The sequence below is a fragment of the Fusarium vanettenii genome (assembly GCF_000151355.1).
Source record: "Fusarium vanettenii 77-13-4 chromosome 3 genomic scaffold NECHAsca_71_chr3_1_0, whole genome shotgun sequence".
NCBI lineage: Eukaryota > Fungi > Ascomycota > Sordariomycetes > Hypocreales > Nectriaceae > Fusarium > Fusarium vanettenii.
In genome coordinates, this window is record NW_003315818.1 from 1 (window position 1) to 23926 (window position 23926).

The window sequence follows — 23926 nt, forward strand, 5'->3', positions numbered from 1 at the left end:
TAGGGAATAATTATTATACTTTATTATTAATAGATATCTCTAATAATAAATTATTATATATACTTAGGTAGAATTTATTATCTATAAATAGAATAGGGTTATTAAAATATTATACCCTATTAATAAAATAACCTATATAGTAAAATAAGGTAATTTATTACTTATTAAAATCTTAGAATATAATAAGTAATTCTTAGATAATAAAAAAATAAATAAGTAATAAATATTAGAGGAATTATAATATAACTTTATATACGAAATATATAGCTATTAATTCTATAGATACTAAGGAATTAATAAAACCTTAGAATAAATTAAAATAATATATATTTTCCCTAATATAAAGAAAATTATTATAATAATTATTAATTAATATAACCTTTATATAAAAACTAAGGCATAATATTATAAATTATATAGTAAATTATAACCCCTATTAATACCTTAGTTATTATAGGAAGTAATTATAATAGATTTTATTATTAAATTACCCCTATTAGAAAAACTAGCTACTAAGAACTTCTATAATAATATCCTTATTATTATAGATAGACTTATAAAATTTTTCTATTTTATACCCTATAGGGAATTAATAATAGCTAAAGAATTCGCCTACCTCTTTTATTTTTATATTATTAAAATATATAATATATTACTCGAGATTATTATTAACCGAGGATTATTATTTATATCTAAGTTTTAATAAAGCCTTATAGGATACTTAGGAATTAATTATAAGCTCTTTATAATATATTATAAAAAGATAAATAGATAAATAGAATATATAAACTAAATATTAGAATAATACCTTTAATGCTATATTAATTATAAATAAACTAACTAAGTTAAGAAGCTATTAATTACTTAGCTAGCCTATAATATAGCTATAAATAAAAGCATAAAGACTATATTAATATATATAAACTTTAGATTTATATTAAATATTTATTAATAATTATGAGATATTATTATTAACCCTAAAGTAATCCTTATTAGTAATTAATTATATAACCTTTATAAGGAAATATATATAGAACTCGAATTTATTAAGAATAGAATAATAACCTATATTAATAAAAAAAGGATTAAGGGATTAATCTTCTTAGAGGGAGATATAATCTACTTTATAATAAAAAATATTAAAATAAAATAATAAAATAAAAAACTTAACTATAAGTATATTAGACCTTATAAAATTAAATAAAAAATCTTAAAATATAATTATAAATTAGATTTATTACCTAAGGTTAAGCTTTATTTAATCTTTTATATTTTATTACTTAAATTAATAGAAAATACTATCTAAGTTAAGACTAATAATAAATTATAAATAGAAGTTAATAGACCTAAAGAATATATTATAGAAGCTATCCTTAATATAGATAAAATTAATAATAAAATAATATATTTTATTAAATAAAAAAATTATTTAAACTTAGAAAGTATATAAGAACCCTTAGAATACCTTATAGGTATATAATACCTTTTAAAGGATTTTTATTAGTAATATTAAATATAAGCTTATTAAGATTAATAATATTCTAATTAATTAAATTAATAGCCCTAAAAGAATATATCTTAATAATAGTAGATAACTCTTTATAGAGTTTATTTAACTCCTTTAAAGTATATAAATTATACTTAAAGGCCTTATTACCCCGCGCCTTAAGTAACTTCTTTTACTTCTAGATATAAGTAAACTTAGCTATTATCTCCTCTAGGGTAGCCTCTACTTTAGCCTCTTTATTTTTTAAATATTTATATTCTTAGATATTTTTTATTATTATAAAAAGAATTAGCTATCTATAACTAGAAATACTAATATATACTTATAGAAAGAAGCTATATTAGCTTTATTATATATTACCTTTGCGTCGATATAATTAGAATAATAATTAGAATAATTAGAAATTACCTTATAGGATAAACCCCGGCGGAAATAGTAAATATAAGGTATAATTTTAGTATTAAAAGCCTTAATATAGGTAAAAAGGCTTTATACTTTAGAAAGTTTTTAAGAAGAAATATACTTAGAAATTTAACCTAATATTATATTAATAAAAATAAGGTTTTTTATAAATTAGAGTTATTTACTATAAATACTTAGTTATAAAAATTAGCCTTAAGGATAAGATTAATAGAGGGGGAGCCTTATATTATAGCTATAATAAGGACTAGGCGGGGAAGGCTAATAGAAAATACCCTTATTAAATATAGGCCGAAGGGACTAAGTATTATTCCCTCTAATCTATAGACTAAATATTAGAAATATTAGTCTTACCTTAGACTAAGCTATAAGGATATTAGTCTAAGGATAAGATATAAATATATAGGATATATTTATTAGTACTTTCTTATATATTAGCTACCTTAGCTATTAATATAACTTAATTATACTTAATACCTTTAAGTATATTACTAGATATAATACTATATTAACCTTTAAGGCTATATAATATAATCTAATACTAATATAAACTAATATGATCGGTTTATCCCTTAGGAATTACCCCCTCGTTATATTAGTCGTAAGAAGCGGTCTTAAGGATAAGACTAATAGAGGGGAGACCTTATATCACGGCTAGGATATATACTAGGCGGGGAAGCACGGTAGAACTACCTAACTAAGTAAGGGACTAAAGGGACTAAAGGGACCGAACTTTATTCTTCTTAGTCCATAGACTGACGGTTAAGAATATCGGTCTTACCCTAGACTAAACTCCTTAAATATTAAACTAAAGGTTAAACTATAAGTATATAGAATATATCTATTAGTATCTTCTTATATATTAGCTACCTTAGCTATTAATATAACTTAGTTATACTTAATACCTTTAAGTATATTACTAGATATAATATTATATTACCCTTTAAAGCTATGCAATATAATCTAGTGCTAATATAAACTAGCATGACCGGTTTATCCCTTAGGACCCTTATAATTATTATATCTTAGCTCTTTTATTAGACCTTATAAAAGACCTATAGGAATTCTTTAATTTATTATAACTTAGAGCTAATATAAAAATAATTAGGCTTAAAGATATAATAAAAGCCTTATTATATAGGCTCTCTAAGTTATAAAATAAGAGAGCCTAGAGGAATAGGCTTAGGTAGCCTTATAAGGTCTTTTTAGCCCTAAAGAAAATTAAGCTTAATAGCTTACTTTAGGATAAGCTTAATCTCTTAGAGGGAAAGCTAATAAGGCTATTAATAAAGGTATTATTAAATTTAATTAATAAAAACTATAGTTTTATAGGTCTTATAAACTAAAAGGGAAAAAATAAAAATATAAGTAAAATAATTTATAATTATAAGGCTTATAGATAATTAAGGTATAAATAGAGATAGAAATTAAAGATAAATAATTAAGAAAAATTAAAGTCTTTATAAAAAAATAAAAAAAAAATAAAAAAAGAGGTTAAAGCTTATTAGCTAAGAAATAAACCTAATTATAGCTAGCGAGGTAATTAGTATAGCTAGTAGCTAGGTTATAGCGGTAATTAGAGAGTTTTAATATAGCGCTAATTATATTAATTACCTTATTAAAATTTCTTTAAATTCCTTTTAAAAATTAATAAGTAATTCTAAAAAAATCTTATAAAAAAAGGACTTTAATTTTAAGATTCTTATAGCCTAAAGTTATATATATCTTCTTTATATAACCTTAATCTTATTAGAACCCTCTTTTCTAGAAACTATTAGCTAATTAAGAAAAAAACTATTAGCTGCCTTATAGTTTATTAGTATAAAAAATTCTTCCTATAAAAAAAAACTATTAGTAGCTTAACCGATAGTTTTTATAGGTATTAGGATTATTATTAGAATTAAACCTGTTTTTACTATGTAGCTAGGTTAGATAAAAGAGGTAATAGGTTCGCAGTTATCTGACTTACCTAACTTGAAACGGTCGTCGCTATTGGATTACTTTTCTACCCACGTGACGCCTTCGATGCATGCAGCTCAAACCCAACCCAGTTCGCTCGTCAGAATCAGGCTGGCAATCTTCCCTGCCCAATTCTACCTCTTCCGAACCAGCAGCCACTATATATCGCCATGCAATAATGGCGGCACGCTGGACCCAAGGTGACCGACCGACCCCTTCCGATTCCGCACTCGAGAAAGGAAGTCGTCCAAGTGGCCGCCATGCGTCTGTGTCGTCCCTCGACTACGGAGACTACACAATCGCCTGGATCTGCGCCCTTCACTTGGAACTGGCTGCATCGCGGGCCATGCTCGACGAGGAACACCAGCCCTTACCTATGTATGCTAGTGACGATAATACGTATGTGCTAGGACGCATTGACCACCACAATGTGGTTATGGCATGCTTGCCAGGGGAGTACGGGACGAACAATGCTGCAATTGTCTCGACCAACTTGAAGCGAAGCTTCCCAAATATCCGCGCTACCCTCATGGTCGGTATCGGCGGCGGATCACCTCGCATGGCCAACATGTACCTTGGCGACATTGTTGTGGGCACGCGAGTGATGCAGTACGACATGGGAAAAGTTGTCGCCAGTGGGCGGTTTGAAGAAACGACCGACTCCAGACTCCCTTCACAGCTGCTGCTCTCCGCAGTTTCTAACCTGAGATCAAATCATGGACCCCACGGCCCAAGCTTCAGAGTCAACAACCTACTGCTAGACAGAATGTCAAACTATTCTCGTCCTACCCAGCATGATCTCCTTTTCCAAGCAACCTATGAACATCCTACTGGTGCACCTACCTGCAGCGAGTGCGACAAAGAGAAGCTGCTGCAACGAAGTGTTCGCTCGTTTGAAGAACCCAGGATACATTACGGAGTTATTGCCTCGGGCAATATGGTCATGAAGAATGCCACTATTCGGGACGACATTGCAACCCGACTCTCGGCGCTATGTTTCGAGATGGAGGCCGCTGGTATGATGGACAATCTGCACTGCCTCCCCATCCGGGGCATTTGCGACTATTCAGATTCCCACAAGAATAAGGAGTGGCAGCCTTATGCTGCTGCAACTGCTGCTGCATACGCTCGGGAGCTTCTGGAAGTGCTTCCTCCTGTTCTCCAAGAAACCTCTCCCTACCAGAACAAAGAACGGCGCGGCCGTGCGACCGACGCTATGTACGATCAAGAAACCAGGGAATACCTATGGCGGCGACGGCCGAGGCTGCTTAAATCCCTCAGTTTCCACGGAATGGATGACCGCAAAACAATGATTGGGGCGGTGCACTCCAAGACATGTCACTGGTTTCTTGAACACCAGGCGTACAAGAATTGGCTCAACCCCGCGATGCAATCAGACAATTCCGGCTTTTTATGGATGCGAGGAAAGGCCGGTGCCGGAAAGTCGACCATGATGAAGTTTGTCTATTTACAGGCCAAACGCTCCAACGAACCCCTTACGACTATTGCATCCTTCTTTTTCAATGCCCAAGGCGAATACTTGGACAAGTCCATCTCAGGCATGTACCGATCTTTGTTGGGGCAACTTCTCTATGCCTTCCGTGATCTTCAAAGAGTTCTGGATGATACCGACATTATTCCTCTTGGTCAGACGAGCTGTCCTCACTTGAATGCACTAAAGGAGCTTCTGAGGAACGCCATCCTGGAACTTGGTGAGCGCTCCTTTACTTGCTTCATTGATGCCCTCGACGAGTGCGATGAGCAGGAAGTGCGTGACATGGTTCAGTTCTTTGAGGAGTTGGTGGAGAATACCGTGGAGAAGGGAATTCAATTCAGGGTCTGTTTTTCGAGCCGGCCATACCCTTATATCGAAATCCGTCAAGGTATCTTGGTTACACTTGAGGACGAATCGGGTCACAGACAAGACCTGTCGCGGTATGTCAAGAATCGTCTGAAGATCCAAAGTCCAACGATCTTGGAAGAAGTTAAGACCCAGATTCTACGAAAAGCTTCTGGGATCTTTATGTGGGTTGTTTTGGTTGTGGAGATCTTGAACAAAGAGAGCTGCGATGGCGCCCTCGCTATTCAGAAAAAGCTTGTTCAGATTCCATCCAAGCTGAGCGACCTCTTCAAGAGTATCCTGACCCGCGATCGAGACAACCCAGAACGGTTACTCTTCTGCGTTCTCTTAATTCTCTGCGCGGAACGGCCTTTGACTCCGATGGAGTTTCGCCATGCCTTGTGGGCGGGCTTGTTAGAGCAGGATCTTGTCGACCCCAATCTACCGGACGCAGATATGGATTCTAGTGTCAAACTGGTCACGAGTTCCTCCAAAGGGCTTGCGGAAATCACGAAATCTGCCCATCCAAGCGTGCAGTTCATTCACGAATCAGTACGAGACTTCCTATTGAAAGAAAGAGGCCTGCAAGAGCTATGGCCTAACCTCGGATTTGAGTGGGAGTATCCCAGTCATGACTGGCTTCGAAGGTGTTGCATGGAATACCTCAATCAAACAACAGTTCAAGTCACTGCTGGTCCGACCACGCAGAGACGATTTGACCCAAGAATGCCAATAGATGCATGTCCTTTCTTAGGTTATGCAATTAGCCATATTCTCAAACATGCCGATGCCGCTGCAGCTGCGGTTCCCCAAGACAGCTTTTTAGCGCAATTCTTCAGCTCGGATTGGTTCAACATTTTCAATCAATTTGGGGACCACTATGGCCCAAATGCAAGTCCCCTTTATATTCTTGCGGACAAAGGGTATGGCAAACTCATACGCACACGTTTGCGAAGGGAGTCGTCCAAGTATGTTCCTGGGCAAGATTACGACTGTCCCTTTTTTGCCGCATTGGCCAAAGGCCATGAAGGCGCCATAGCCGCTCTCGCAAACCTGCCCTCGCCTGTCTATGATTGCGTAAACAGTGGCAACGACCAGGATTTCTATCCCGATTCATGGAAGCCTTGGAGGTTCAGGGATCGAACCCTATTGTCATGGGCAGCCCAGGAGGATAGACCCGGGATTGTGAGAGCCTTGATCCAAGGTGGGACATCGATGGAAGAGGAGGATAGGGGGCAGTATCGGCCGCTTATGAGGGCCCTTGAACAAGGCCATTCAGCTGTCGCCAAGATTCTAATTTACGAGGGAGCAGATGTAAATGCCAGGCACAGCAGGTACGGATGGTCAGCGCTCATCTGGGCTTCGCGTCGAGGGGACGAACCAATAGCTCGGCTTCTTCTTGACGAAGGGGCAGATGTCAACGCCAAAGATATGCATGGGTGGACAGCATTGATATGGGCATCAAGCGGTGGTAATAGAACTATAGCCCAGCTTCTTATCGCGAAAGGCGCGGATGTTCGCGTGACGAGTAACTTTGGGTGGACGGCGCTCCAGTATGCTATGCAGCAAGGGCACCGGGAGCTCGTTCTTTTGTTGGAAAGGGGGCAAGCGGGTAAAAAATATGCTTGAGTTCTTTATATTTTGTTTCTTGGATGATGCTTCTTTTTAAGTTTTATATCGTATATTCTGTGTACATCGCTGAACATAACCACTTGTTTATACTTTCTCCGATTTCAACGAAGAAAGGATCTTTTAGAACACTGTTTTCAGAGTAAGGTATGCTTTAACCATATATTTACGTAAAGGCGAGGCGACAGGTGCCATTCCGCAAATCTCATCCTGCAAATGGGCACCTCCAACGCATTGTAGTTGTCATCATGGTTGGCCTGATCAACATGATACCCACCTCGATCAGTGGGCAAGTTGACGGCAACACAAGCCAAACAACGACACCCATTTCTTATTCCTCCAACATGCATGCATCCTGAAGACGCAAGGAACCATGCCCGTGCTCCTTGCGTGCATCTTCCGACACACAAGCCTCGTCTGTTTCAGCGTAGCCTGGATTCATACGGCTCTAACTAGTAAGTCTAGAAATTAGCTGCTGATTGTATAAATTGGATGAATCGTTTTCCTCAGACTGCACACAACTTGTATTACACGTATGTATACTAAACGAAGTTCCCTGGCCCAGTCTTCAAGTTAAATAGCCGCTAACGAAGCAAACCAGGACTTGAAGAGAGCAATTTGATCATCACGTGCAATGATCTTGGGGCCCCAACCGCCACCAAGCTCCTGAGTCGTGGTTGTGCTGGCATTGACATTGTCCCAGTAAGTCAAACCATCGCCATTGGGGTTGCCGTATTTGATAAAGTTTACCCAGTAATTGCTCATCTTTTCAGCAATCTCATAGTCCTCTTCCTCCCATTCACCGTAGTATACATTGTAGAGGTTGTATTGCGTATACTGAATTTCCGTCATGTGGGCAGCGCCGGCGTTTTGTCCTGGAGGAGCGTGATCCCAAAGATAGGTCCATACCGGGCTGGTTCTGTTGCTCAACCAATAGTTGGCCCAAAACTGTGTGCCAACCGTGGAACGATCAGTGTATTGTGCATTTTGGGCAGCGGAAGCAGTGGTGGAGTTGTTTGCCGGATAAGCGTCGAAGAACTTGTCCGCAAATCCGTTTGTATATGTGCTGTTTAAACCCGAAAGGTATTCTGCAAGTGTGATGTTCAACCCATAAGAAGCGCCACTTTCGTCCCTTGTGTTGCCTGTCAGGATGGGAACATCGTGAGCTAGACCAAGTTTCAGCGTGTTCAAATAAGTATCAGGCATGCAGTAATAGTCGAGGGTTCCCTTGAATGATGCGCCAGCTGTGCCTCCACGCTCAGAAGTATCGAGGGTCTCCATTGGCAAGGAGCGCATGCAACTAATCGTGGAACAGTTGACACTCTCCATAAAGGAGAGGCCGTATTCCTCGGCGACGTCGTAGGTCTGGTAGCCTTCAGCCAGCTCGACAGCGGATGGATCGTGGGGATCACGAAGACCACTTTGGATAATGGCGCCGACAATCTTGCCTTTGGTCAAGGGACTGTTGAGAATGTGATAGGTCGCAGCAGAACCAGCCGATTGACCCATGACTGTAATGTGGTCAGGGTCACCACCAAAGGAGGCAATGTTGTCTCGCACCCACTGCAGAGCAGCAAACTGATCTAGCATGCCCCAATTTCCAGAGCTGTTGAGGCCGATGGTGGCTAGGTTCTCCTCTGTCAACTCGGGGGACACAAGCCAACCGGTTGGGCCAGTACGATAGTTGTAATTGACAAAAACAACGCCCTTGTCAGCCAATCCAGCACCATCGAAGCGAGGATCAGCGTTAGAGCCGCCGGCAGGGTAGCTCCACAGGACAACAGGCAGCTTGTCATCCGTAGAGTTGGCTGCGCTCCAAACGTTGACGTTCAAACAGTCTTCACCAATCGTGGCATAGGTGGTGCCAGACGATGGACAAGAATAGCCATAGTCCTTGGCGTCCAAAGTTATGTTCCAAGCTGTGACTTTTTGAGGAGGACGGAAGCGGTTTTCCCCCGACGTGTCGGCAGCAAAGGGGATGCCTTTCCTGTATCACAACTGTTAGCACCTAGTTAACATTTCAGCCCGCGCCTTTTTGTGCCTACCAGACAGTGACTTTTTGCCAATTGGTGAGATTCAGACCGGCAATAGTGCTGTTAAAGGCCGGATAACCTTGGACAGGGCCACTGGGGGTTTGGATCACGCTCTCATATAGGACTGCCCTAGCGACTGAACAAAGTAACCCAAAGACAGTGGGGAAAACGACATATGTGTGCATGGTAGATGTTTGCAGTATATAACGCGTAAGACTAGCTTGATTCGAGGGAGCTATCATTAGATAGAAAAGGGAATCTTATCAGAGGGGAAGTACTCTATATTTTAATTCCTGCCCAGAGCAAGTCAGTATAGCGTACAGCCCCTTTGCAGCAAACATATATTTTTTAGCTGACGCGTCAAAACCAGCTATGACATGCATGCGGCAGAAGCGTACGCGTCCAATTAGACCAGCGTTTTAAGAATCAACCCGGTACTACGAGTTCATATACGTAGTACTTAGGTTGATTACTTCCGCCGTACGTCAGTCCTGCCCCTAAATTAGGCCTAATCGTTATGGGGCTGTTCCGAACCAATGATTCAACGAGAAAAGTAATCCATTAAGACAGCCAATGCCATAACACATGTTACAAGAGTGCTTATTGAGGGTTCTTAACAAGATCAAACCTAGAACTCGGGACAGCCCCACATCGACAAATCTCGGTCTTATTCTAGGTAGTACTCGGAGAAAATCTAGCAACTACTACCTACCCATCTCGGAACGACTCCAATTGGTTGCCATGAATACAAATACCAGGCCCTTTGCTTGCCTAGGTGGCCACTACGATTCCTCGTTCGTTTGCCTTTGCCTGACCATCATACGAGTTAATCCATGCAGGTCAAAATGCGCCCACTAATCGCTATCCTTGTCAACTTCGCATTTGGCCTTGCTTGGGCCAGCTGCCCCTACGCCGAACACTACACTTCCCCAAAGCCACGGGCCGATCACCATGATTCCATGCACTACGGGGTTTCCGACGGCAAGAGAGGCATCTTCTACCTCAACCGTATCGCACCGTCCGGGTCTCTGCTTTACGTGGCCAACGCCGACGGCAGTGACGCAAAACCTTTGATGAATAATGGATCGGCAGCCTTCGATTTTCACGCGTCCTGGTCTCCAGGGGGCAAGTGGATCGTCTTTAGCAGCGAGCGTCGTGCCGATGGTCAATCCGATATATACAGAGTCAAACCTAATGGCTCTGAGCTCGAGACATTAGTGCAGACTGACTCGTTCGAGGATGCCGGCGTGTTGTCGCCCGATGGTACTACCCTCGCATATGTTTCGACTCAAGGCAACTACACTGCCAATATCTGGGTCAAGGACTTGAGGACTGGTATTGCCAAGAACCTTACTAATACTGCATCGACCCGAGGAGATCGGTCAAGTCCTCAAGGCCACTTCCGGCCTGCCTGGTCTCCCGATGGCGAATGGATTGCATTTAGCTCCGACCGGAATACGGAATGGACTGGCCACAGCGACGGGACCGGCTGGGAGCATACGCAGACTCTTTCCATCTACATTATCCGCCCTAATGGATCCGACTTTCGAGCAGTCGCTAGCAAACCTGGCTATGCGCTTGGCTCGCCACAATGGTCTCCAGATGGAAGCCGCATCCTCTACAGTTCGATATCTACCGAGGATACTTACGGCGCGCACGGTGTATCAAATCAAATGGAGGCCCTATCGGGGCAAATCGAAAGTGTTGATATCGCCACTGGTCTCGATATTGTGGAGCACACATCCGGGCCTTACTTGAAAGTGGGACAGCACTACATCGGCAACGGTGACAACATCGGCTATGTGGTCAAGGCTGGTCCCAGTGAAGGCATCAACTATACGAAGTCAGATGCATCTCATACGGCATTTCTGAGATCTGGTGTTCGCAATCCCTCATGGTCCCCGGATGGTACGAAGGTGGTCTACGAAGTGTCCTCATGGGATGTCCGCTCCCCTGCTAAGAAACTCTTCAGTTGGGACGAAGAGTGGGAGTACCGCTTTATGGACGTGTTTCCACAGTACAACAAGGCCACAGAACGCCTCGTCTTTACCCAAAAGCAGCTCGGTAACTCGTCAGTTGTGACCTCGACGACTGAATACACCGACTTGAAAGAGGTGTTTGATGTTTACGATGTCTGGTCAACTGACAATGAAACGGAGGTTGGGATTGTAAAGAGTGGCCTTGGAGGTGCTTTCCAGCCAACATGGTCACCCGACGGCTCTCAAATAGCCGTTGGGTTCGGAGTTTGGTTCTTTAACCGCAACAGCAACCCGGCATCCATCTACCTCGCCAACGCCACAGGTGATGGTTTCTACAACATGACAGATATAGAAACTGACCTCAATGCTGGATTTCCGTCCTTTTCACCTGACGGCACCAAGTTGGTGTATCGGCTGTGGAACTCGAAAGATAAAATCCCACTGGGCTTGCGCATCCTCGACCTGACTACTGGCAAAACCACCAATCTTACTTCAGGCTGGGACAATACTCCTGGGTGGTCACCCGATGGCGAGCGTATCGTATTTACCAGACAGGTCAACTGGACATCAGAGTACGGTAGCCGCTGGTACGAGGATCGTTTTGACATCATGACGATTCGACCTGATGGAAGCGATCTCACTCAAGTGACTGATAGTCCAGCCAATGACGCACATGCTGTGTGGTCGTACGATGGCCGCATCCTCTGGAGCACCGGCATGTATGGTTTTCGCGATGAGTCCTCCCAATATGAGAACACGTTTCAACCCTACGGCCAGATCATGGTTATGGATGCCGATGGCTCAAATAAGCGCATGCTGACAGATAGCATGTGGGAAGACTCGATGCCTCTATATGTGCCTAGGGAATAAGTAGTTAACACATAAATATGCCTCGAGGAACTACAACGGCTTGTACGATAGAGTGGAGCTACACAAGTAGGTAACGTTGCCAATCTCTTCGTCAGTTACTGTTCGTGCTATCCCCATGATTGTCTCTAAAGAGACAGAGCTATGCTTCATGGAGCCCATCAGTCTTATATTTCCTGGTGTCAAAACTGCCCTTGGTGTTAACAGGGTAGTTTTCTGTGCTACTGCGGTAATTGGATGCCAGTGAAATACACTCAGGCGCATAATAAGGACCTCGAGATCCTTCAGCACGACTAAATCATCCACATTCCGCTCTTTACAGCGGGAAATCTTAGAGCTGTCGCGTAATGCGCTCTTAGGCGATCAATCGCTGCTCCAGACTAGCAGGACGGTGGAATGTCCCCCAATTTCCCATACAGCTGGAAGGAAGATCTCATCTCTCTCAAGTCGTCCAAGACCTTCAACATTCAGCTCTTTTTTCCAGGCCCGACATTGACGCATGGGAAGAAGGGTGTCAGCCACCGGCTAGCTGTGCGGCCCCTGTTCTCGATCCTCGAGTCTTTCTAGGATGGCCTTTTGAGCATTGAGGTTGCTCGCCCAGGAACATGGGAAGGTCTAAAGCAGCACCTTGAGGATGCCGCAGTGCGAGGCAAGTTCTTCTGCCTCGTGCATCTGGACGTCCATGACTCAACTTCGATCTCTGAGGAGTGACCACGAACCACAAAGGTCACAACGAGGTAAGTGTTAGGACCATTTAGACTCTTCATGGTCACGTGTTGATTCTCATGGCTTCGCTTCCTCCCAGACTCGTTCGGCGCCTACGACAAAATATCAGCGGCTCAGATTGTCAGAGAGCTTCGCAGGCACAAGTTGTTGGCGGTCGTCCTCAGCGCCTGCGAATCGGCACGAGGCGACCCAGGTCTCCAGGCGAATCTCGCATACTAATGGCGAATTATTGATAACCTGGTACAGCCAGATGTTCAGGAATACGAAAAGGGGATGACCTCTTGGTATATTTAGCCCGTAATAAGCGGCTTATCGTGTCGGTGAGGCTGCTTTTTTCGTTGCAGCTACTAGCGCAGCTGCGCCACTGATCTATTCGACTAAAACTTAATAAATGTAACAACGTCTTCCATATATCAATAATTTACAATAATGCATTCTTGGCCATTGCAGTAGTAGCACAAAGCTATCCTGCCCGTCAAGGTTAGTCTCAACCATTTCAAATAGTTAATCCGCCCGCGTCGCAAGGGAAATAAGTCAGGCGGAATAATCGAGTTTGTCTAAGATAATGGCTCAGGCTAGATAATAGCTCAGGCTCCGGAGGAAGGTATTGTCAAGGGGCGGATACCTACGAGTGAATGTCTCCATTAGTTACCAGCGTGGTTTGGTGCAAACCTCTGCTCAAAAGTACCCACCCCGTCAGGCGCACATGAAAATCCCGCCTCTCGTCTAAGTCAGATTAGGTTATCGGAGTACGAGCATCATACGATCGTAGATAATTCCCGGAACTTTCCATGAGTAGGTTGCCCAAGCTTATTAGTTGCGGTGGCATCATATTTCGCCGAGCCGGAGGAACGGCAATGGCTCTTCAGCTGAAGCTGATGTCTAATGAACCCAGGCACCCCGCAAAATCCCACGCGTGCACCCGAAGGCAGTGCAACGGTGAGCCGAACCGCTGTCCGGGGTTGGTCCCATGTGACTTCCATCCGAGTCCGGGGTTTGTAGCTCGGGTGGGGGATACCGAGTTGCATACTGACCCCTACTAGCAATCCTTAACGCAGCACAAGCCAGAAGATAGGTAGTCCCGGCTACTCGCAAGGGTCGGATAACAATTGCCGTCCCCTCTCTTAGCTGAGATGCTGAATACGGCCAAAGGCCTTGATTTGATGATCCTGGAAGACCCTGCCGGTCCCAATCTCCAAATGTTGATGGCTGCATACCGACGCCGAAAGCACCCCGGCTTCCCGCCCCCAAAAGCCTCAACACCATGATCACGGCTCCTCGATTCAGATACCATAATAGGCATCTCGAGTAAGCTAAGCATGCGGTTCTCGGCTGGATTTGGTAATGTTCTGCGAACCAGTGCTCCTTGTCTAACCGGAGTTTGCCAAGCGCTGTAGGAGTCCGTTGAACCCCGCTCCGCGAGGACGACTTTTGCTTCACACATCCTCGGATGAGAAACACACGCTGTGTGAACGACGTTGTTTGCTTGTGATAATATTCCTGATGAATTGATAGTAACTGATCTCAATACGAGATGCTTCAGCATGTGAATAACGGAGTGAGCGATCTCCAAATTGTATAAAAAGACGCGTTGTTGTCGTGTAATCAGAAAACCTCAGTACACATCATCCTCTTCAGATTGACAATCCAAGTCAATTGACTCTCTTATTGAGACCTCTGTCATGATGCTCATCCTATCTATTCTTTCCATTATTGCCTTTGCGGCAGCTAGTCCAGTGCCCTCTATTGATGAGAACATTCGGGTACTTGAGCATCGAGGTGAGTGAATTGACGACTATGAGGCTCCAACGAATATGCGCTAACATATAGCTTAGCTGTGACAGTCACGACACAGGACCTGTCAAACTTCAGGTTTTATCTCCAGCATGCTGATGCTGCGTATTGCAATTTCAATACGGCAGTTGGCAAACCAGTCCACTGTGGTGCCGGGAACTGCCCTGATGTTGAAAAGGACTCTGCTATCGTTGTCGGATCGGTAGTGTAAGTGAACTGCCCCAAGATCACAAACAACAATATGAGGACCATAACTCACAAAGCTTTCCAGTGGTACGAAGACGGGCATCGGTGCGTATGTGGCAACTGACAATGCTCGTAAGGAGATCGTTGTCTCTGTGCGTGGCAGCATCAACGTGCGAAACTGGATCACAAACTTCAACTTTGGCCAAAAGACCTGCGATCTTGTTGCTGGCTGTGGGGTTCACACCGGCTTCTTGGAGGCTTGGGAGGAGGTTGCAGCCAATATCAAAGCTGCTGTCTCCGCAGCGAAGACTGCAAACCCGACTTTCAAGTTCGTCGTTACCGGACACTCCCTCGGTGGTGCCGTCGCTACTGTTGCGGCTGCGTACCTGCGCAAAGACGGCTTTCCTTTTGACCTCTACACCTACGGCTCTCCAAGAGTAGGAAACGACTTCTTCGCCAACTTCGTCACGCAACAGACGGGTGCTGAATATCGCGTCACACACGGTGATGACCCCGTCCCACGTCTTCCTCCTATCGTCTTTGGATACCGTCATACTAGCCCAGAATACTGGCTTGACGGTGGCCCACTTGATAAGGACTACACTGTGAGCGAGATCAAGGTTTGTGATGGCATTGCGAACGTAATGTGCAATGGTGGCACAATAGGGCTGGACATTCTTGCGCACATCACCTATTTCCAGAGCATGGCCACTTGTGCACCAATCGCGATCCCATGGAAGAGGGATATGTCAGATGAGGAGTTGGACAAGAAGTTGACTCAATATAGCGAGATGGATCAGGAATTTGTTAAGCAGATGACTTAGACCATAGAGAGAATGAGTTTATGGTCTTGCTTGCTGGCAAATAATTACTAAGTTATTAATATTTCTTTTATAATAAGAGAAATTTAGTACTTAATCTATACTGATTTCCTTACTATCTGCATTTATGTTTCAGCGCTGGGTTGGCATGATATAAGGCAGCATAAAGAGGCGAGCAACAGCGAAATGGTCTACTGGTAAGAGCAAGCAACAAGGTAATTAATTACAGGAGGAGGTGGATAATAATTATCTTAGGTTAAGAAACAAATCGATGCTGTGTGTTGGTAGTATTCTGCACCTCGCGAGACCCTTCTGCCCCCCCTCTCTTTCAAGCAGACAGTCCTGCAAGAAAGATATTTAGAATCACTAAAGTGACAACTCATTTTGATCACTACCTTCTCAGCCAGCCTCTTTAAAGGTTCGGGAAATGTGGGAGCTGAAACTAAGAGAATGAGGGAGCTTCGGCTAATTCCAGCTGCAAAGCGAATGGCGCTAAACCCTAGACATTAGATAACCCCTTCCAAGGCGTGTCTTCCAAACGAGCTGAAATAAGAAAACGCCTCTGTGGCACCGGGGCTTAGCTGATCTCCAAGGGTTAGTAGTAGCCTGGAACCGAGCTGTTGGGATTGGAGGCTCTGAAGCAAGTCAATGACCCCCTCGTGGTTTTTAAGCTTATCTTAGACGGACCCATCCCTTCTTCCTGTTCCAGCGAGAACGCCAACGCCGCCACCTAGCTAATTTGGCCAAGTCTTTTAGTTCTTTGTCATGGCCTATGCCATTCATTGGTAATGAACGTGGCCGGCCCTCCTGTAGTAGGGCATTAAGACTTGTACAAATATCCCATGCGTGGCCAAGAACGAGTGTGAACGCCACCAGCGCCAGTGTTTGTTGCGTACGCTCTTTCGCCGTGAGCTTCACATATTCCTCACAGCAAGCGCCACCTTCGCTCACATTGGTCTTGTCATGCAAGTGAGACTCGTCAGCAGTGAGCTTGTGGAATCAGACAGCTGTTAGTGAGTGCCTCGCATTGTATGGTGCCTTGTGGAGGATAACGGCCTGCGGAATTGCTGGTGGCTGGCTGCCTGGGAACCTCGCTTGATTCTTCTATCTACGGGCTGCTTTCGTGGCTAAGCGGTACCCTTGGTGGCGGTGCCGCTATTTGGAACTAATGAAACTGTTCCTGAACTACAGATTACATGCATGCCAGTAACCCTAACTGACCGTGCTAGTGGCTGATTCAATCGCCGACGTGGCGCTGGAGCTGCGAGCTGAACCTGATTGCCAAGGGGCTAATCTCCACCATAGTTAGAGGCCTCAACGCCATGGCCCGGGTTCAGTCGCTACGAGTCGATTGCCCACCCGGTAATACCGCATCAACCAAGAGCGGTCACAGATTTCAGCTCCTTACAGGTCAAGAGCTGAAGCCCCTGTAGCTAGAAGAGGTAATGCACCAGTTGAATCCCGTGAAGTCCCAGAATTATGGGTATTTTCAATGTGGCGGGTTCTCGACTCATCTTAATCTACATGTATTCGTACATGCACCAAAATACTCCGTCCTGTATCCAATGATGCCATCTTTTGTTCTTATCATTGGAGCTTGGCCTTGGTATCCGTAAAAGAGAGAGATCCGCGAAGGGAACTGACTCAGTATATAAAAAAGAAGAACTTACCCCCAAACTGCCCTCAAGAATTGTACTATTCAGATGAAGTCTTCTTAATACTCGGTGAGAGGTGTTAACGTTTGTTTTCTCCTTGTAGAGAGTTTTCTTTATTGATTCCATGAGAGAAATCCCCCCCAAGATGCCTTCATCATCACCATCCTCATCTCTCGACAGCCTAGACAGTGGCATCAACGCTGCAAAACTAGAAGCAGCCAACCGCTATGTCCGCTGGAACCTATTATTTCTTCTGATAATCTTCACCTTTCTTCTATTTCCAATATGGATGCCTCTTACTCCCTATGTCAACCAAGCAACCAACGTCGTCATCATAATCATAATGGGTCTTTTCCAACTCATCTGGCTGATAGCCACCATTTGCGCCATTCGTCGAACACTAGCCATTAACAGCCGAAACAAGCTCAAGACCACGAAAGCTCAAGATGTCGAATCAGCGGACGCCACGGCCAACGACTACTCAACCATTCGTCACATAGTTGCCATGACCTTATACAAGGAACCCATGGGCGTACTGCAAGCCACATTAGACTCTCTCGTGCGGCAAAAGGATGCCCAATCCCGCCTCTCTGTCATTATTGGCATGGAATGCCGCACACCAGATAAGGAAGCCAAACGCGATGAAATCTACGCAAAGTACGAGAGCAAATTCCTCCGTCTCATCGTCACCTTCCACCCCGCGGGCATTCCTGGCGAAATCAGCGGCAAGTGCTCCAACATGAACTACGCCTGTCGCCAAGGCCTACAGATCCTCCGTCAAGATGTCGACTACAACTATGAGAAATACGAACATATCTTTACCAACTGCGACTGCGACGCCGTTTTCGATCCTGAATACATGCTGGAGCTGGAGACCGAGTACTCCAAGCTAGATTTTGCCGACCGCCACTCCTCCATCTGGCAGTCCATCATCATCTACAAGCGCGACTCCATGCCCTTCTTTGTCGACATTACCGGTGTTTTGCGCACGTTTTTCTTCATGGGTATTTTGATTCCCTGGAACATCAATCCCATGTCTCATTACTCCCTCAGTGTCAAGTTGTTGGAGGAGGGCGCCTTTACCCACCCGGCCTATCAGATGGAGGATATTATTGCCTTGATTCGCTACACCATCATAACGCGACGAGAAATCCGCATCAGGCCGTTGAATCTAATTTCTATCAACGGTCCGACCTCTGGCGCCAACTACGCAGATGAAATCCGCGAATGGGCCCTCCAGGTTCGCCGATGGACCATTGGCGCCGGCGAAGTCTTCCACTACTTCATTGTCAAGACCTACCGAATGCCTGGGCTCTATCTGTCTATCAGCTGGGCCACTCGATTCTTCACGTACTATGGCCTCGTTCTATGCGCCAGCGCCATCTTCTCTGTGATTTCCCCCATCATTGTTCAGCTCCTGAACATGGTTGCTGCCGAACATGATCGACTCTTCATCAGCGATGCTCTTTTTTCAACCATCTGCTTCATCTTCTTGGGAACGCAGTACGCGTTTTTGCTCATCGTCACCGTCCTCGTCCGTTGGAACCTACCTGTGCCTGGCGATAGCAATAACAATTACAACGAGGGTCTTCGGGGGGTTACGAGAGGCCTGTTACATTGGGTCTTGATGTTGCCCACCATTCTTGCCTATAGCTTTGTAGAGCTCTGTTCTTTCTTTGAATTGGCGTTTAGAGGAAAGGATGTTTGTAAGCATAATGCTGCCAGTAAGAACAATCTAGTCCTATGAAAAAGAATTAGTGGTGGATTTCAGGTCAGGGTCGGAGGTTAGATAGCAACTATATGCAGCAGCAGCCGCACGTCTTAGTGAGATATCATTTATTAAACTCTACCCTCTTTCAGATAATTAAAAGCTCAAAGAGATTATTACTACTTAACTCACCGTGATTCTCTACATTCCAATCACAAATTCCCACCCTCTCAAATACGCGCATGCCATCAGGTTCCTGTAGATATTTTAATCCCGATATCGAAGTCAAACACAAACACTTCTAATAGACCCCGGCGCGGGCGATCTCAAGACAGAAGACCGTGTCTGTCCACGCAGTGAAGTCTTTGATATCCGACCTGAATTCCGCTTCTGGGTCCACGAAGGCCTGTATCCCCATTCGATCTGACCTCTTTCGCCTCATTGTCGCTTCGACTTCTGGTATGGTCGAGATGGAGGTGTCAGATCGTGGGTACATCCCAGTGATCCGACCTCTCAAGCGCAGCGCGAGGGATTCTGGCGTGTTTATAAGACCGAGGAACTGTGCTTCGCAAGTAACACCATTGTGGTCGTGCGAGTCAATCTTTTTGAATGTGACGGGCTCCATGACGGACAGCCACGACCAGGTTGGTATTTGAAGGTCTGCCAATTCTGGCTGACGTCCAAACCCTCTTTCTCTTTGAATCTCCCTTCCCCCTCCCAGAACAGCAAGGTGCTTGTTTCTCCCTTGACCAGCGTCGCACAAAGAGCTGCGGGATCCCTTCACAAGCCATAGCAACTCTTCCCATAAGTACTTAATCTTCGGGTTTAATTAACCTATTAAGGGCTAGGCTATAACTATAATAAAGAATAGATCTTTAATGTATTATAATATAGTTATCTTCTTATGTTATATCCTGCCATATCTAACAATAGCCATAGGTTTGTCAACAGATTTATTATTCATCCTGGTAACTCTGACGCCCCAAGGGACAAAAAACGGCTCAGGATCTTGAGCTCTACGTTCCAGTGGCTTCTCGCCAGCTTCGACGCATCTCCCAGCTTTGTGTGATCGATGCTCAACCCAGAAATTCTCGTAGGCCTTGGATGTCGCTCAATACCCCAACAGAATGGAACCTTCGCCTTGCCATTCTGGTATACTCTCCCCGTGCGCACCGCGTCACCATGCTTCGATGAAGAAGGCATCCATGTAATACCATCCTTGAACTCTTCGCAAAGTGCGAATCACCCACGACGGCTCCATTGTAGAAAAGTCCCTTGGCCTACTGTTACGGCTTGGTCCCCCGTAGCAGCGCTGTAAACCCTATAAGAAGTTGTTGCACCTTCTGTGATTGCTACAATAGCGATTATGGCCCGATCTTTTGCCCCGTGGCGCAGCGGCTAAGGTGCCCGCAACTGTAACTGCCGTTACAGGCGAGGTACGGCTTAAATCCTTGTGGGCACCGATGGCATAGTACATATCAAAAGTAAATAAGTATGAAAGAGTGTTGTCTTGATACATGCCTTGTCTTCACCTGGTTACCGACGTGCGACTACCGAAAGGATCATTCTTGCTAAACCCCCAGTGCTTCTTCTCAGCCTGACAGTATAGTCATTGAAACGGAAAGTCTCCCCTAAATCAAAGAATGTGAAGTCATCCAGATTTATTCTCCTGAACGATGAAAACAGTTGCTAAATGCACCTTATGCCCGCTGAGTATAACGAATGTTAGGCTGAGGTGGCTGGTCCATGCCCTGACCAAGAAAGTAATCAACATGGTGAGACTGAATATACCCTTTGACCGTCAGGTCGTTGCGATAGTTCGGGTTGTGAGCAAGGGTGTACAGCCGGATATCAGATGGCTGATCAGTGGTGAAGATGAGTAACTCATCCATGGCGGCGTTAGTCACGACGACCTCCTCTCGCCAGTCTCCCAAGATGTCACCGATCAGGGTCGGATTCCTCCCATAGGTTACACCACCAAACTTGTTGATATGTGTGATACGGGGCACCTTGTTAGACACAGTGGGTTCCTCCCAGTTCCACTTCTCGATCTTGCCATCGTTGAACAACTCCAGCAAGACATCACCATCCCACCAGATTCCCAGATGCGGCCATGGGCAAAATTCGGTATCGGCTTCTACCGGCTTGTTCTCTTTGGCGTTATAGAGACCTCCTGTAGTCGACCACACCTCCATTCCGGGGTGAGTAGGGTCAATGTCACCCACCATGCCACGTCCTAGGTCGAGTACTTCATCACCTGTGTGTTCCCATATCATCTTGCCATCAGTGGCATCGTAGTAGTAGTCATACAAAAGACCCTCGTTGTTCTGTTGTATGCCATAGCCCTGGAGACCACCTCGTTCAGGATCCATCTTGGCGATGTGGAAACGGTCACCATGAACAACGCCTTGGTCGTGAAGAGTATACCGGACAGTCCCATCTCCGTTGAGGGCAAATCCGATCTCAAAGACCTCGTCCTTCCCATCCCCATCGACATCTAGGATGCGAGTGTTGTGTCCGTCCGGATATTCCGAATACTTGGTGCCACGGTCCCACTTCCACTGCTGCTTCAACGCTTTGCCGTCAAACGTCCACGACAGCATAAGGAGGTTGAAGTTCTTGTCCTGACGACGATTCTTTAGGTAGGCGAAGAGGTGAGGTGTTTTACCATCGAAGAAACCAGCACCCAATCGAGCACCCATAGGGCCATCGGATGCGTAATCGGCGGGCAACGGAGAAGAAGCACGAAGAGCTCCTGTTCGACCATCTAGTATAGCAATAAATTGCTGATTGTCGTCTTTACCACGGGTAAACTTCTTGCCATCCCCGAAAGTGACTCCATTGGAGACCCGGATCGCAACTTCGGCGAGACCGTCACTGTCAAAGTCAAACACAGTGACGCCGTCCCAATGGCCAACATCGATGGTCGAGGGACCCGGCGAGATATTATTCTGATTCTCACTGCCAGGACCTAAATTTACATCCCAAAGGAATGTGCCGTTGCTGGTGTACGCCTCAATTGACTGTTGGGTTGAATGCCGGTCGATGACAAAATCCCACTCGCCGTCGCCGTCGAGGTCGCCCACCCAGACATACTTTATAGTGCTCCCGGATCGCAGAGGTATGCGTACAACAGGCTCCATTGGGTTATCAGCGGGCAAGGTGAATGAGCCAGATATCTTCTGTTCTTTGCCATCCACGACAGCTCGAACAGTGTAGGTATTGGCTGAGCCCGCGTCCGCGGTCGAATCGATAAAGTTGGTCCCGCCGGTGAGTGCCTCCGAATTCAGCCGTTTCGGCTGATCGTTATTGCTTGCACGGTAGACGTTGAAGCTAATGCCGTCCGGGTCAAGGCCGAGAAGCCTCCAGGTAACCAGGATGTCGTCTTCGCTTGACCGAACGGCAACAACGCCACGTCCCAAATTCTCAATAGGTCGCGGGCCGGCAGCAAGGGCCAGGCCCAAGAGGGCATTGGCACACAGGAGAAGATAGAGAAAAGGTTTCATGGTAATAATGTAGGAAAGAGGGGCAGTGCTATGCAGGACGCCCGAGGCTTGTCTCGAGTGAATAAGGAAAACAGGATACTCAACAACTACTTATATACCTGTTAAGGATGTAAGTCAGACCACTTGATACAAATGTATCTGTGACGAAGATCTAACCCTTTAATCAGGCGGAGCTTCAAGCTCCGCGAGGGGTAACTTTTTCCCAGCAATCATGCCGGGGTCATCGGGCTTTCGGGCAAAGTTAAGAGGAGAGCGGGGGAACTACCGCGGACAATGTACAGATCTCAGGGGACAGTATTATTAAATGCCTAAAGTATCCCATAAGCTAGCATGGAGCTACAACCAGGTCACGACAGCTGGACAAAGCCGGTCAACCTCTCGTGGGTTGATATAGGCACTGGTAGAGCTTCTAGCACCGGAGTTTCTGACGCTATGGCAGCTCAGGCCCTCACAAACTTGTTGAACGGTGTCATTAGCAAAACAACCTCAATTGAAGGAGGATATTATGCAATTCCCAATTCCTCTTTGCGTACTCTAAGAAGTGGAATCTTGCAGACCACACTCATTGGGGCAATGAACACGTCAGGCGATAGTGGTTGGGCTCAGGCTCTGGCGCCGCTTCCTCAGGAAAATCAAGCACTTGCTCGCAACAAGTCAATTGGGTCGTTAATCGAAGAGTTGTCCAGAAACCAGACCTTAAGTCTTTTCAGTGACGCTCGATTCTTGTGAGCACAATCCGCAAATCCGACGTTCGCTGACCCAGACTCGGGTCTAAAGATGGCATGGAAGCCAACGTGACCCAGAACCTATCTGTCAATATCTGGCAGTATCGCAAGCAGAATCTCTAGATCTCTTATGGCTCAGCCATCTTTGCCGCAACGTTTGGCGTCCTGGCGGGGCTTCGAGCTGTCTATCAAAACGGCATTAGCCATGACAACAACTTCAGCATAATCATCGCAGCAACGCGTAACGACACTTTAGATGGCCTGATCAAAGGCTCACCTTTAGGAGGAGAGACTGTAACTGCTGACCTTCTTAGGACGAAATTGATGTTTGGTGTATTAGATCGAAATACGGACACCCCCGGTGTGCCAAATATAGCTCGTGCTGCCTTTGGAATTACAACTGAGATATCACCACTGCGTAAGGGACAGGTCGTTAGTTAAGGAGGCTCAAGTGCCAGGTTGGAGCACGCAGTCTAGTCTCCGTAGAAAGCGTTCATAGGTCAATAAGATCGACAGTAGAATAAACACAATATTGGAAAGGAAAACCAGCCGTTGCCCTTTGAATCAGGGC

General features: G+C 45.1%; 6 protein-coding genes across 6 annotated transcripts; 4 read left to right on the forward strand and 2 right to left on the reverse strand.

Annotated features, from left to right (window-relative positions):
• Window positions 1-4178: 4178 nt before the first annotated feature.
• On the forward strand, window positions 4179-7331 carry NECHADRAFT_10992 (uncharacterized protein; the record flags this gene model as incomplete). The annotated part of the gene is made up of 2 exons (XM_003040294.1): window positions 4179-5042; window positions 5220-7331. Coding segments are annotated over 2 exons (2976 nt in total), but the record flags the coding sequence as incomplete, so codon positions are not given.
• A 597-nt stretch (window positions 7332-7928) lies between these two features.
• On the reverse strand, window positions 7929-9573 carry NECHADRAFT_34817 (uncharacterized protein; the record flags this gene model as incomplete). Its single annotated transcript, XM_003040313.1, has 2 exons — window positions 7929-9342; window positions 9401-9573. The coding sequence occupies 2 exons, from the start codon at window positions 9571-9573 to the stop codon at window positions 7929-7931; spliced, it is 1587 nt and encodes a 528-aa protein (XP_003040359.1).
• A 774-nt stretch (window positions 9574-10347) lies between these two features.
• NECHADRAFT_34811 (uncharacterized protein) lies at window positions 10348-12237 on the forward strand (the record flags this gene model as incomplete). Its single annotated transcript, XM_003040295.1, has 1 exon — window positions 10348-12237. One exon carries the CDS (start codon window positions 10348-10350, stop codon window positions 12235-12237), a length of 1890 nt encoding a protein of 629 aa, XP_003040341.1.
• A 2405-nt stretch (window positions 12238-14642) lies between these two features.
• Window positions 14643-15764, forward strand: NECHADRAFT_34836 (uncharacterized protein; the record flags this gene model as incomplete). Its single annotated transcript, XM_003040296.1, has 3 exons — window positions 14643-14739; window positions 14796-14961; window positions 15026-15764. 3 exons carry the CDS (start codon window positions 14643-14645, stop codon window positions 15762-15764), a joined length of 1002 nt encoding a protein of 333 aa, XP_003040342.1.
• A 1797-nt stretch (window positions 15765-17561) lies between these two features.
• NECHADRAFT_34822 (uncharacterized protein) lies at window positions 17562-19163 on the forward strand (the record flags this gene model as incomplete). The annotated part of the gene is made up of 1 exon (XM_003040297.1): window positions 17562-19163. The coding sequence occupies one exon, from the start codon at window positions 17562-17564 to the stop codon at window positions 19161-19163; it is 1602 nt and encodes a 533-aa protein (XP_003040343.1).
• A 1661-nt stretch (window positions 19164-20824) lies between these two features.
• NECHADRAFT_34851 (uncharacterized protein) lies at window positions 20825-22630 on the reverse strand (the record flags this gene model as incomplete). The annotated part of the gene is made up of 1 exon (XM_003040314.1): window positions 20825-22630. The coding sequence occupies one exon, from the start codon at window positions 22628-22630 to the stop codon at window positions 20825-20827; it is 1806 nt and encodes a 601-aa protein (XP_003040360.1).
• Between the last annotated feature and the right edge of the window lie 1296 nt (window positions 22631-23926).